General features: G+C 38.3%; 2 protein-coding genes across 2 annotated transcripts; one reads left to right on the top strand and one right to left on the bottom strand.

Annotated features, from left to right (window-relative positions):
- Positions 1-835: 835 nt before the first annotated feature.
- Positions 836-6,610, bottom strand: LOC142750679 (olfactory receptor 11L1-like). The gene is made up of 2 exons (XM_075859667.1): positions 6,593-6,610; positions 836-1,762 (listed from the first exon to the last, which is right to left on the bottom strand). The coding sequence occupies exons 1-2, from the start codon at positions 6,608-6,610 to the stop codon at positions 836-838; spliced, it is 945 nt and encodes a 314-aa protein (XP_075715782.1).
- Positions 6,609-14,366, top strand: LOC142750678 (olfactory receptor 10A3-like). Its single transcript, XM_075859665.1, has 3 exons — positions 6,609-6,624; positions 7,554-7,688; positions 13,465-14,366. The coding sequence occupies exons 1-3, from the start codon at positions 6,609-6,611 to the stop codon at positions 14,364-14,366; spliced, it is 1,053 nt and encodes a 350-aa protein (XP_075715780.1).
- Positions 14,367-15,749: the final 1,383 nt, after the last annotated feature.

Raw genomic sequence — 15,749 nt, 5'->3', positions numbered from 1 at the left:
CATGTGTCCTTGAAGAAAGTGGAGACAAAGTGGCCTAATGGATATCAATGTATTTCTATGTTATTAATTATGTTTTTTTCAGCTGTACTCCCCGTATAAAATTAGAACAGGATCTTGAGAGTATAAGAAAGAAAGAAAGAAAGAAAGAAAGAAAGAAAGAAAGAAAGAAAGAAAGAAAGAAAGAAAGAAAGAAAGAAAGAAAGAAAGAAAGAAAGAAAGAAAGAATTAAAGGAAGAAAGAAAGAAATAAAGAAAGAAAATTTGTTATCAAACAAATTCTATGAGACTCTCCTAGTTCACAGCCAATTAGAGCCCTTTTACGTCTGCCAATTATCGGGCAAACGAGCGTTCCCGCCACGTTTGTTGCCAATAATTGCCCTGTGTAAATAGAGCAAACGCTCATTCATCGGCTTATTTAAATGCTGAAACTATTATCGTTGTCGGCAACCGGGAGATGTGCTGCCGACAAAATAGAAATGTATGGAGACGAGCGATCATAGTAACGATCGCTCGTCCCCATACTAGGTCCTTGTGACAGGAGCAAACGAGCGCCGAACAACAAGCTTTCTTGTTGATCGGCGCTTGTTCACAAGGCTCTGATCGGCCCTGTAAGAACACCCTTATTTCTAGCAATAGACAAGAGTCAAAGCAGTCAGACCCCCACAGATTAGACATTGATATATCCTAGTGATATGCTATCAATGTCTGTCCTGAGACTCATGGAGTCTTACATTGAAATAATTTCTAATGAAATATTTCCATATAAAACCAATTAAGCTGATGCCTCCAGTATCTGTAGGTACAACCTCTGTGATGTATATAATATTATTGATAATTTACCAGATCTCGTGTTTATGGATTGTTTCCTGTACGGCTTTCCAAATGTCTTTATTTCTCAGACTGTATATAATAGGGTTGACTAAAGGAGTAACCACAGTGTAGAGAAGTGATAGCATTTTACTTATAAGTGTTTGTGCTTTTGTTGGGACAACATAAACACTAAATATAGTCCAGTAAAATATTGAGACCACAATGAGGTGAGAGCTACAGGTGGAGAAGGCTTTGTGTCTACCGGTGCTGGAGGGAATCCTTACGACAGCTAAAACAATATAAGTATAAGACACTACAATGATTGTGGTTGGAACGAAGACAATGGGAATGCCTATTAAATAAATCTCCAAGTAAACAAGAAAGGTGTCGGAACAGGCAAGCTCTAGAAAGGGGATAATGTCACAGAATAAATGGTCAGTGATATTGGGTCCACAAAACTTCAAATTTTTAATTGTTAAAGTGTAAATCAAAGAGATGGAAAATCCGGACACCCAAGAGATGAGAGTCAATATCACACAACGTCTACTTGTCATGATAGAGGTGTAACGGAGGGGGTTACAGATGGCCACATATCTGTCATAAGACATCATGGTAAGAAGAAAACACTCAAATGCTTCCAAGGCGCAAAAAAAATAGAACTGTGTGATGCCGCCAATAAATGTAATGGCCCCCCCATTACTCAGTAGAAGGTGGAGCAAATTGGGGATGATATCAGTCGGTAATAAAATGTCACTGATGGACAGTTGTGTGAGAAAGAAGTACATTGGAGTGTGGAGGTTCTTGCTGGTGGACACCAGGGTGATGATCAGGAGGTTCCCAAATATTGTCCCACAGTAAACCATTAGTAGCAGACAGAATAGGAAAATTCTTAAAGGTTGACCACCTTGAAATCCTAAGAGGAAAAACTCTGTGACCGTCGTCAGATTATTCTCCTACAAAGTAGAAAGAAATGCCACAAAAATAAGAGTGGCCCCAAAATGGACCCATAGAAGATTTTGTAGCACATAATGTATAATATACTATGACTTTATATCATGTTGAATTTTTTTTTTTATTATAAACCTATGATATCAGTAAATACAATATAATGACTTATACTAGTTATGAAATATTATATAGGTGCAGGATGATTTTCAGTAACATAGAAGATCATAGTACCCCATACTTGGTCATTGGAATATTTCAATAGCTTATATAAGACAGGGTGACTGTAACATCATCACGTGCCATAGAATTGTTAATTGAAGTAAAACTCTGATACTAAAAATGTATCAAACAAAGGTAAAATAGAAAAATACAAGTGCACATAAGATGCTTTAAAAATTTGCAAAATACTCAGTATTTTTCAATATTAACAAAAGGTAATTAACACAATATAATTTACAGTTCCATAGTCATGAGATATTCTCAGATTGCATAAGGGCATATACAGGATACTTATAGCATAAAATCCTCTGTGCTTGGGGTACAGTGACCCAGAATGCACAATGGATGGTCTGCACTGTTTGAGGTCATTATAGGCATGCCTATAGTTAACTCACTGCTATCTAATGATTTCAATCTAATTAATTAATAACAACATTTTTTAAAATAATTTTACATTTACATTTTAATTGTTACATGCAGTAAATAATTATGTGTAAATGCAAAAATTATCTAAAACTGCCAAGAATACAAAATATCAGCTATATATAAAATATATAACCTATTTTAAATTAGTAGTTTCTGAAAAAAGCATAAATGAATGAATAAAAACATAAAAATAACAATATTAAACATCAGCTATGTGTAAAATTTATATAAGTTTTTGAAGTTTGCAAAGAGCTAAAAAAATAAATAGTATTAATATCAAACATAAACTCAATGGAAAAAAACAATATATAAATAAATATAAAAATAGCAATCTTTAATATCAACTGTACATAACATATTAATCATCAAAAAATACTATTAAACATCAACTGTATAAAACATATTTATATTTTTTCTGATTTCTGCAAGAACAAAAAATAAATAAAAATAATAATAATAAAATATATTTTTTAATAATAATAATAATAATAATAATAATAATCATACTAAAAAATGTAATAAATAAATAAATACATAAATAACTAATAATATGAAACATCTATACAATATCATTAATGAAAGTTTTCTACTGATAAATGCAGAGATAAAACAATTAAATAAAAAAAATATTAATAAATAACATTGTTAAATATTAATTGTAAATACAATATGACTAATCTAAGTTCTTTAGCCATTTTAAAGGCAGATAAATAATGAGACAGTTTTACCTATTTTAACATAAATGGATCTCAGACACTTGTTAAAATCTTTTCTTATGTATGTTACACAATAGTTTCCATAACAATACTCACATTAGATATTTGTTTGGCCTCAGCGTTCATTTCCATATTTATTTTTCTAAGTTTTTCCCTCAGTTCTTTTCTCAAGACGAGTCCCAAAGGTGATGACAGTGTTAGACAGCGGCATCGTTAGCTTCTATGGCCATCAGACACATGAATGTGAAGCGTTGCCTGTGGATATTTATGTATGTAGTGAAGGCAATGTGCCAGGTTGAAGAACTCTTGGCAGATCTTTCTGCTATTGTCTTATGAGTCCCCAGTGTTGCGGTCAATAGAGGAATATAAAGAAAGAAATCCAAAAGTTATTAGCATCTTCTGAGAATGACATTTTTAATTTATAATAATATATTAAACATTTAGTTGTAAGTTACATAATTGTAGAGATTATACATTTTACAGCCCCATTTTTTTTCATACAACAGCATAAAGTAACAAAAAGAGTAATACACCACCAACCCCCACACCTCAGCTTTTGTCTATGCATCTCCATTGATAACATAATCTCAAAAATGCGACCACTGCAGCCAATCACTGGCCACAGTAGGGATCAGTGACATGTCGGCCTTACTGATGGCACCATTGTGGACAACGATTGGCTATCATAGCTGGAGCCAGGTTCTGTGAGGTAACTTCCTTTTATAACATTGTAAAAAAAAGTTCCATTCAGATTAACCCACGTTTGCCGCTCACAAAAATCATTCAACGGTCTAACTGTAAACCCACCATTGCAGCTTAACCGCTCTGTGTTAGGATCTGAACTCAGAAACATCTGTGTCCCAGGTAGCAGCTCTTCTCATTAAGCCACAGGTGTTTTTGCACAGCATCGCTCCCAAATCTATTGTTTAGGTTCTACTGATTCTTGCCTCTTGCGATTCTTTGCCTTCATTGGTTTCACCCTTTTCCCTTGCTATAAAACTCTGGCCTTTGTACTTCCTGACTGACAAACTATAAGGCTTCCTGTCTGTAATCTAGTTTCTTGCTGCCTCTCTACAAACTGTTTCTGGTAATTTGTTTACCGAACGTGGATTGCTTCCTGACCACATCTCTGTCTCACACTGTAAATTTTGCTGCTCATTTGTGTACCATATTCGGACCGTTTCCTGAACACATCCCTGCCTCTTTACAAACTATTGATGCTTATCTGTGTACCAAACTTGGACTATTTCCTGACCACGCCCTGCCTTGTACAAACTATTGCTGCTTATTTGTGTTCTAAACTTCGATCATTTCCTGACCACTTATCTTCCTCACGCTACAACCTGTTGCCGCTTATCTGTGTACCTAACCTGGACCATTTCCTAATCATGTCTCTGCTTCATGCTACAACCTTATGCTGCTAATCTGTGTATCAAACCTGGACTGTACTTTTGTTCCATAACTATTTTTTTATCCTTATAATTTTTTTTTTTAAAGCAATACACAAATAATACATCACTAGCACATAACCAGGAAAGTACCGCTACACCTGTCCCACCCTAAGCCCTCAATGGAGGAGGAAAGACAAATACTAATTATAATGCTTAAAAATCTTTTCTTGAATTGTTACCTTACATTACCCTGAAATTTCCCAAACCATTTAATTCAGCATATAATTAGTACTTTCTCTGCCTATAGTGCAATTGTTTTTTTTTTTACATCACGCCCTCATTCACCCGTGGCTGTTTTAAAAAAAGATTTAGGTTGGGGGACTAGTAGATTTAGAAAGTATCGTTTGTAATTGGATGGAAAATTGACTCAAGGACTATATCCAAAGAGTTGTGGTCAATGAAACCTACTCTGAATGGTCCCCGGTTATAAGTAGTGACCCCAGGGTTCAGTGCTAAGACCACTATAATTCAATTTATTTACTAATTATATAGGGGATTGGATTAGCTGGTTTTCAACACAGAATACTCATCATGAGCGGCGGGTACTTGGCGCATCAGGAAGAGTATTCTCGTCCTGTGTGACAGCCAGTGTCTGTGCACCATAATAAGCAGGTCAATGGCTGCAATGGTGGAAACACATAGCAGCTGCCCCGCTCTAACCGCGGAGAGAAGCGAAACCCCACAGCACTCTGATGGTTCCAAAAAGTATGTGATTTATTCAGTCAACAGCTGCAACGTTTCCGTCCTGCTATAGGACCTTTTTCAAGCATCAAGGTCCTAAAGAAGGACGGAAACGTTGCAGCTGTTGACTGAAGAAATCACATACTTTTTGGAACCATCGGAATGCTCTGGGATTTCTTTTGTTTATGTCTTATAATCGACGGATCTGGATTACCTGCTTGCACCCATTACCGTGTTGGAATCTGTCGCAGAGTGCTGCTTATCTCTACCTATATATATATTAATGGCACATACATGAAATTCTCACTGACTCTTTTGCCCATTAGGGATATTATTGTTCCTGGTTATCATATAACCGTTGACATTTGGTTCATTGAATATATCTGCATGAACTAAATGATGATACCAGTGTATCTATATTAATTTATCTAGTGCTTTCACACTTTACATTGACACTTATTAATTGAAGTAAATATGGTAGACAAATATGTGTGCTCCACAAAAATAATGGTCGCTTATCTATCTTATTGGTTATTTTTTTTATATATTATGATATTTTTATATATTTCTCGTTAATAAAAGTATATATATATATATATATATATATATATATATATATGAAACAGTAGATGTTGGTAGTACAAGTAGAGATCTATGACCCCACTTGTGAACGCACAAACACTGGACTGTTTTTGTAGACTCTACAATCCTAATCACCGGCACCAGGTACACAATGAACAATACCAGTGCTATCGGAATATGTTTGTCAGTGTGCCTGTCAAGTACCAGTCCTATTGGAGCACACTCTCAATTTGGCTACCAAGTCCCAGCCCTACGCGTTTCTTTACTTTCTACATCTGCCGTAAATCTTCAGGGGCCTGTAGAATTAATCTATTAGATCTTCTAGCATTCTAGAGTCTAAGGCACAATGTACTAAGAGCATCGAGCCTTACGTGATAATGAGATTTTTCTCTTGTTATGTAATTGGTACTGGGTATTACTTAGTCCAGATACTTCCCCCTGATATTTTCATGCTTTATAATCTCCAGATAGGCTGCCTCTTACTTATTTATTAATGCTTTTTGAAACGACTTATTTGATTACAGGGTTTTTGCACTTATTGTTTCTATGCTAAAATGAATACTAGATTTCACTACAAATTTCAATAAATGTTGGATTTATATTCTGATTTTCTTCTACTGCAGATATACAATATTAGAAGTGTAGCAAATGCTAGTGATAGGCATTAAATACTCTTTTCAACAATGGCTGATTTTTCTGAGAAATGGAAACAATGTGGTATCTTCCAAACCCAAAGATATCTGAGGTTTTTAGAACATACCTTATGCACATATAGCATGGATGAATTTGAAAGTATTTGAGAAAAACTCTCTATTCTTTTGGCGTCAATGATAGTGGCTCTCAATCTGTACATTGCACCCGCCGAGCCTACTCAATGTACAGGACACCCTTACATTGCACAAAAAAGGGTTTCCCCACTGGGGCTATGTAACATACTGACTCAGAAGAAAGTGACTTCAGCGGTAGGGAGTGTGAAGGTCATATATGGACTATCGCCAAATGGAGAAAGTTCTTTTTAAAAATATATATATATATGTTTTTGGAGCTCTATCGCAATAATCAGCTCCATATTTTGGTCAATTTCTGATGTCTGCTTATGTCGTTCTGGTCGACACAATTATTACTTGGGTGGTAGGAGCATTCATTATACACCTGCAGCTGATTAGTTACTTATACTTACGTGGTATACACCAGTTGGATCATTCACCCCTGTTTTTCCCTTTACTGGATGGGATTACATTCAGCCCAACATTTGCATTAGTCATACGTGTTCAAATTTGACCGGGTATTTCTGTATGGCTTCAACTTATGCAATTAACTTGGTTGCGACTATATGCAACGTGATTTGGGCATAATATACATGCCCCTATATGTGGGCTAATCCATTTTTGACCCGGCCGATGGTGTGTAACGTCTATGTATGTTTGTGATTTATGGCAAACAGAAGCAAGGGGTTAAATCCAGCGCTGTAGAAGGTAAAACGGAATCTTGTTCCAAGTTTACTGCTATAAAATTAAAAAGGTCCAAAGGTATGGAGTCCTAATGTGCAGCGTAGAGCCTACGCGTTTCAGACGTGTTAGACGTCCTTAATCATGGCTGCTGTGAAAACAGCCATGATTAAGGACGTCTAACACGTCTGAAACGCGTAGGCTCTACGACTGGACTGACATTCCTTCCTGCACATTAGGACTCCATACCTTTGGACCTTTTTAATTTTATAGCAGTAAACTTGGAACAAGATTCCGTTTTACCTTCTACAGCGCTGGATTCAACCCCTTGCTTCTGTTTGCCTTCCACTTATCGTGCACCGACACGAGGATCCGAGCGACGTCTACGACACATAAGCTACGTGTCAGGTGAGCTGGAGGATCTCTCCCTCATATTTTCTCTTTGTGATTTATGCATGTGTTTTGTCTTTTGTGTTGTGTTACTTTGTTATTTAGACACAGGACTGCAATTGATGCTACCTTGTCATATCTATTTAATGTTGCTAATAAAATTTGATATTTTTGATATTTATGTTGAGCCGAGTGCCTGTCTTTCCAGTGATTATTTCCTGACCTTGTTCCCTTCCCCCCCTTTTCCATTTCCCTTTTCCTTTTTCCTTTCTGTTCATTTCATTCTTTTATTATAATCTTTATCTTATCTCTGATAACTTGCTGCAGTGTGATTACTTATCACTTAAGCCATTGAAAACCATTAATTAGTCAAGTTAAAGTTTCTTTCCACTATGTATTAAATGCGTTAAAAGTCAAGACAAAGATACATCTATTTACGTCTGAACTCGCTGTTAACGATGGGCTCCTCCTGTTTAATTGAGGGTCCTATACGCTATAGTGCAGTTCTTGTAGAGCAGTGCCGATTGTATTTGTACTATGGCAAATGACAAGGAACCGTTTACATAGTTTCCAGAATTCAGTTGGATGATATGATCTACAGAATCCTTCAAATATCAGAAATTGGTCGGGTAAACCAGGTCTTACTATACCAAGAAGGTCCTGGGTTAGATTTTGTGGGTACAGAGCTCGCCGTATTAACAGAGGTTTATAGCAGAAGTTACGTTAGTGAGGAAGATTTAGGAGACAGGGGGAGGTTATGAATGAGATCCAGGGCTTCCAGGTGTTCATGTTCATCGAGTCTGAGTATGAAATCCATTTTAGTTACCACATCTGCAGTGGGAACCTCTTGTTTGCTCATAATTAGAGGGATTAGTACATTAGCTACTGTAATCATGTGGGAAGCAAGGTCTCCCCATTAAGGTCAGAAGAAGTCTGAGGGGGCCCAAAGCAGAATAAGGCAGCAATTACCTGAATGGTTCAGGATTAGTTTGTACTGCAGATCTTTCGTACAGCAGATTTAGTTTGTAGACCACCTAGTGACAGTTTTATAGGAGTTCTGCTTAATTTTTAACACCTGGAAAAATGTGAGATTGTTAAGAAATAAAGGACACTTCATCTCTGGAAAAAAACAAAACATCTTCAGTTCTCTTCCCCATGTCAAAAAATAACAAGGTTTTTCCAGGGCACTTCTCAGTAGTAGACCCATTTATTTTAGAGAGAAGTTTGGTAGGAGCACCAAGTATTAGCAGAAAGGCGTCTAGGCGTGAAGATTCTCGTACTGGGAGAAATTTGTACTGAAGGTGCTTGTAGGTCTCTGCAAAGTTGTGCAGATACAAAGAAAATCTCTTACACATTTGTAAGTAGGGCTGGGTGCTCATGGCTACTATAGAACCCCCTATGTAACTGATCACATTGTTACACAAAATAAGTGGCCACAAATCAGCATGTCCATACCATATTCATGTAAATAATGGGTTGAGTACAAGGGTATCATGCATACATCATGGAGGGGACACTAGGAAAGGTATCACACATATTAGGTGGACCATACCAACAAGTATTCTTTACTAAGGCCACAAAGCATTAGTGAGAGAAGTTTTATATGTTTTTATTTTTTTATTTTTAAATGTCTATCATTTGTGTTTTGTGCAATTTTCTAATTACATTTTATTCTAAATTATTTTTACTTTTTGAGATACAGCTGTTTTGTATCCTGTATACGGAGCAGCTTTATCATGCTCTGTGCCCTTTGTCACAGTGATTCGCTAAAACCACAAAAAAACACGATTGGCTAGTCTGAATTGACAGGCCAATCACAGCGATCAGCATGTCAGTCCCAAGGCATTTTGTAAGATGGCCTGCTGTCAGGGACAACAGCCCTCTTAACTTTGTGACTTTGTATTTTAACACAGTAACCGCTTCCCTGTTTGTCTTGAGCACACAATATTTAGCGGGAAGTACTGGATTTCCATGATGTATACCTACGACAAATGTCGGGAAGCGGTTAAAAACTTGTATAAATCATGAACTCATTCTATGGGACTAATACTACAAGAAAAAATAAAAATTGTGTAGATGTTTTGCTGTTGAACATTTTATACACTAGTCAAGTACTTACATGCCATTTAATTTATTGTTTAGAACTCAAAATTACATCTGATTTTCAAAAAGGAAAAAGTAACTTAGGAGACATATTACAAACACTTCTCAAATTTTGTGAAAACTTTTTAGGGACCAGGTTTGGTTATAAAATAGCTGGAAAAGAACAGCAAAGAGAGAATATGTTGACAAGATGGCCGAGTGTGAATTGTGCTCTGCCCGCATCGGTACAAATTCCATCCTTGTTGGGACTTTTTGTCATGCAATTTAACCCCATTGGGTACACACAGCACCCAATTCCTATTGTTATGTAAAAGAAGTCACTTACTAATTTACTTTAATTAAAAATTTGGTACTAAATCATGTCGTTCCAAGCCGGTAATTTGTTCCCGGAAGTCCTGCTTTTCTAATATTGATGACATGCCAACACGACCCCACGTGACTGAGGGCTTGCTTCCTGTGCTGTTTGTGTCGACGTGAAATCAATGTCTTCAGCGCGGGGGGCAGTCGCATTGCCTATTGCTGGAGTCCCCGAGCAGAGCATCAGCTAGCGCTTTGCTCTGAACTCCAGCACTGCACCCGACATTTTGGAGACCTCAGGGGTTTCCTATAAATGGTTTTCAGAGATTTTATTATAAAGCATTATTTCTAGGGTGAATAGTTCTGAAATATGGTGCCATATGGGGGCAATATACCATGGTACATGCAGACACGCGGTACCTATGGCTCTATATGGACGCCGTACACGCAGCTCTGCCATGTGCATAAGACCTAATAGCCCCTATACATACAGGAAGGAGATGTCACAATCCTACTATTTCATTTAGTAAAACTTCTTTCCTACCTTCCATCTCTCTATCATCTTCTGCCATTAAAGGGATTATCCAGACCAAAATTTAAAAAAAACTGCTTTGCATTCCTATTTTTATGTAAAAATAAGTCACTTACTAATATACTTTAATTTAAAATTCGGTACTATAAATCTATATCTATCTATCTATCTATCTATCTATCTATCTATCTATCTATCTATCTATCTATCTATCTATCTATCTATCTATCTATCTATCTATCTATCAATCTGCTAGCCCTTCTCCATAAATTAGAATATCATCAAAAATGTAACTTATTTCAGTAATTCAATTCAAAAAGTGTCTCTCATATATTCTATAGATTCATTACACACAGAGTGATCTATTTCCAGCATTTTTTTTTCTTTTAATGTTGATGATTATTGGAACAGTTAATGAAAACCCAAAATTTAGTGTCTCAGAAAATTATATTGTGATTTTTAATACCGAAATGTTGGCCTACTGAAAAGTATGTAAAGTATCTGCCCTCAATACTTGGTCAGGGCTCCTTTTGCATGAATTATGGCATCAATCCGGCGTGGCATGGAGGCGATCAGCCGGTGGCACTGCTGTGGTGTTATCAATGCGGTGTGGCATGAAGACAATCAGCCTGTGGCACTGCTGAGGTGTTATCAATGTGGCATGGCATGGAGGCCATCAGCCGGTGGCACTGCTGAGGTGTTATCAATGTGGCATGGCATGGAGGCGATCAGCCGGTGGCACTGCTGAGGTGTTATCAATGTGGCATGGCATGGAGGTGATCAGCATGTGGCACTGCTGAGGTGTTATCAATGCGGAGTGGCATGGAGGCGATCAGCCTGTGGCACTGCAGAGGTGTTATCAATGTGGCGTGGCATCTAGGTGATCAGCCTGTGGCAATGCTGATGTGTTATCAATGCGGTGTGGCATGGAGGTGATCAGCCTGTGGCACTGCTGAGGTGTTATCAATGCGGTGTGGCATGGAGGCTATCAGCTTGTGGCACTGCTAAGGTGCTCTGAATGTGGCGTGGCATGGAGGTGACCAGCCTGTGGCACTGCTCAGGTGTTATCAATGCGGCGTGGCATGGAGGTGATCAGCCAGTGGCACTGCTGAGGTGTTATCAATGTGGTGTGGCATGGAGGTTATCAGCCTGTGGCACTACTGAGGTGTTATCAATGCGGTGTGGCATGGAGGCGATCAGCCGGTGGCACTGCTGAGGTGTTATCAATGTGGCATGGCATGGAGGCGATCAGCCGTTGGCACTGCTGAGGTGTTATCAATGTGGCATGGCATGGAGGCGATCAGCCGGTGGCCCTGCTGAGGTGTTATCAATGTGGCGTGGCATGGAGGCGATCAGCTTGTGGCACTGCTAAGGTGTTCTGAATGTGGCGTGGCATGGAGGTGATCAGCCTGTGGCACTGCTGAGGTGTTATCAATGCGGCGTGGCATGGAGGCGATCAGCCTGTGGCACTGCAGAGGTGTTATCAATGTGGCGTGGCATCTAGGCGATCAGCCTGTGGCAATGCTGAGGTGTTATCAATGCGGTGTGGCATGGAGGCGATCAGCCTATGGCACTGCTGAGGTGTTATCAATGCGGTGTGGCATGGAGAAGATCAGCCTGTGGCACTGCTGAGGTGTTATGGAAGCCCAGGATGCTTTGATAGCGGCCTTCAGCTCGTCTGCATTGTTGGGTCTGGTGTCTCATCTTCCACTTGATAATACCCTATAGATTCTCTATGGGGTTTAGGTCGGCGAGTTTGCTGGCCAATTAAGAGCAGTGATACTGTGGTTAGTAAACCAGGTATTGGTACTTCTGGCAGTGTGGGCAGGTGCCAAGTTCTGCTGGAAAATGAAATCATCATCTCCATAAAGCTTGTCAGCAGAGGGAAGCATGAAGTGCTGGGAAATTCCTGGTAGGCGCTGCGCTGACTCTGGACTTGATATAACACTTGCTAATCTTTATGTGAAGTTTTCAGTACAAAAGTTATCAGTATTTTTTACTTTATTTAGTTTTAGCATCTAATCAGTGTTTTACTTTCTGAACTTTTCCCCCTTGATGTTTAACTTTATTTCCATTAGGATGAAATTAATTGATCTGCAAACCAAGAAAGTAAAGTAAAAGTTAATGATGAATAAGTTTAATTTTATTTTATTCACTCAACAGAAGCTCAGGAGACAACAAAGAAAACCATCTCCATAGAGTTTATCTACACGTCACCTGTGTTCATTCTGTGTATATATACAGGTACTCATCACTTTATGCTTCATATATTATTACTATGACCATGTGTCTGATCACTATATATTATATCACACAACTTCATTACACTGGAAAGCCTTTGATCTTGAACAGTCCTCAGATACATCCTGGGATCTTCCCCCTTAATATTGACTATAACTGTAATTATTTTTTTTATCTATAAAGAAATGTTTCTTCAAGTACATAGACATGGACCTGATGTAAGTTCTGTTAAGTAAATGCTAATTTGAATGAATATTTATGATTATTGGAATTTATATAATTTTTAAAGGGAGGATCGGGTTAAAAGTCACTGGACAAAATATTTTTAACTAATTATATATACCTAGGTAGGGTAGACAGTAGAATCACCCCATACATATCATATTGTCATGGGATCTGATGTGTATGGGCCGTTTTACTTATATGTTGCATTGGAGGTCATAATAAATAGGAACAGACATGTACTCAAGTTGTGGGTTTATTATTTAAGGAATTATGTCTTTTAGTTTATTATAAATATAGGGATGTTGTATTCTGAATATCTTGACTTAACATGAGATCTAAGTTATTGTTCTAAATGCAGGAGAAGAATCTGACTGAGGTGACAGATTTTTTTCTTAGGATTTCAAGGCAGTCAATGTTTAAGATTTTTTCTGTTTGGTGTTTTCATTGTGATTTTTTGTTTTACAATATGTGGGAACCTCCTGATCATCAGCCTGGTGTCCACCAGCAAGAACCTCCACACTCCAATGTACTTCTTCCTCACACAACTGTCCATCAGTGACATCTTGTTGACCTCAGATATTGTCCCCGAAATGCTCCACATTCTTCTGAATAATGGGGGGACCATCACTTTTACTGGTTGTATCACTCAGTTTTATTTATTTTGTACTTCAGAAGCTTGTGAATGTTTTCTTCTCACAGTGATGTCTTATGACAGATATGTGGCCATCTGTAACCCCCTCCGTTACTCCTCTATCATAACATGTCCGTATTGTATGAAACTGGTCGTCATCTGCTGGTTGTTGGGTTTTTCTGTTGCATTCGTTACCACTATAATGATATTGACGTTAACGTTTTGTGGACAAAATATCATTGACCATTTTTTCTGTGACCTCGTCCCTTTGCTAGAAATTGCCTGTTCTGATAACTTCATGGTCCATCTTGAAGTCTCTTTACTAGGTATACCTGGAGTCATCATGCCAACCATATTAATAATTACTTCTTATGTTAAAATTGTGTCCGTCATCTTAAGTATTCCATCCAGTACCGGTAGACAGAAAGCCTTCTCCACCTGTAGCTCCCACCTCACTGTGGTCTCCATATTTTACTGCTGTCTGTTCACTGTTTATGTCGCTCCAACAAGAGGACAGACATCGACCATCAGTAAGATTATATCCCTGCTCTACACTGTGCTTACCCCTTTGATCAAACCAATTATATACAGTCTGAGAAATACAGACATTAAGAAAGCTGTGCAGGAATCATTTCATAAAAATATCATATGTGGCAATCAACCTTAAATCAATGTTTTTAGGTTGCACTTAAATATTTATTTGGCTGCTGGCACTATAGGGTACTAATAAATAGCCTACATCTAAGAAGGACACCAGGGAGCATCAATATAATGGCTATTATGGACACTACCTATGCCATCCTAAAAGCCGCTACGAAGCCCAAAACATGAAACATTATTGGCGCATAGACCGTACACCGGGCTGAAAAGATGGAGACCAGCAATGGGATATATTATGCAGACTCCTAAACTCCATTTACCATGACAAAAATCTCCAGAAAGCCAGAAAGCTTATGAAATTGACTAATGAAGAATAAAGGTGTTCATCTTTTAAGACATTTCTCATATGACCCTCAGCAAATGCAGACAACTAAAGCAGGTAACTAATGCGTTAAAGGCAAAAATCATGCCATACCACTGGCTTTTTCCATTTGGCCTGTCCTTTACCCTCAATGGTTCTCTAAGGAACATTAAAAGAGCAGATGACCTCTTGCCCCTTTATGATGACCTCGGCCTGGACTAGCCAATCTCTCGTCGTGGCTATAGCTCACCGATGTTGCAGTCCTCCCGATACTTCCCAAGGTTTTACCCAGGCATCCAGTTAAAGAGCATTTAAGCCACTGGGACCTCAATGTGATGAGCCTAGACGTGAGTGGTTGTGCTGCCAATCAAAGTACATCCATAAACTTAACTGTTAGACTGGTAATCACTATTCAACTTAATTATTATTTAGTTATTAACCATAGACAACATTTGACATATTTTAGATGTGGAGCTTCATACCTTTAATATGAAATTGTTATTTTAGTTTTCCTATTATTAGGGAGGAATTTGTGTTTTTTATCTTCTGAGACAGAAACTTAGCCAGGCTCTTTTTTGGGTCTTGAGCAGCTGCCCACAAGTATATACAAGGGCTACAGGTTGTGTTCTTCTTGGCAGATGCAGTCCTACTATTTCCATAGCCCCCACCCATTAGTATAAACAGTAAATATTACACTACAGACATTAGTAACTGCTGTCAGGAAAACACTGGTGCCTAACATACATTCATTTTAATTTATGGTGTGTTTATTTATTATTTTTGCTATTCGAGCGCATTACAGACTTTCTTCAGGGTCTGAAGCTATCGACCCTGGCGGAAACCCAACAGAAATTCCTATTTAAGCCATTTACCCAGTGGCGTAACTACTGCTGTAAAAGTCATAGTGGCTGCTACAGGGGCCCGCTACATGAGGGTAACAGTGCCGCTTGCCGGAACGAGCCCCCCTATGCCTGGTGGCGCCACTATGGCTGCCACAGCAATAACGATGCCACACTCAATAGTATTTGCATCCTTAGGACACAGATACTGTTGAACACAATGGCAGAGCAGGGATTTATCTCAATGCTC

Source organism: Rhinoderma darwinii, chromosome 3 (assembly GCF_050947455.1).
Source record: "Rhinoderma darwinii isolate aRhiDar2 chromosome 3, aRhiDar2.hap1, whole genome shotgun sequence".
Lineage (NCBI taxonomy): Eukaryota > Metazoa > Chordata > Amphibia > Anura > Rhinodermatidae > Rhinoderma > Rhinoderma darwinii.
This window is presented reverse-complemented; position numbering and strand designations above follow the sequence as displayed.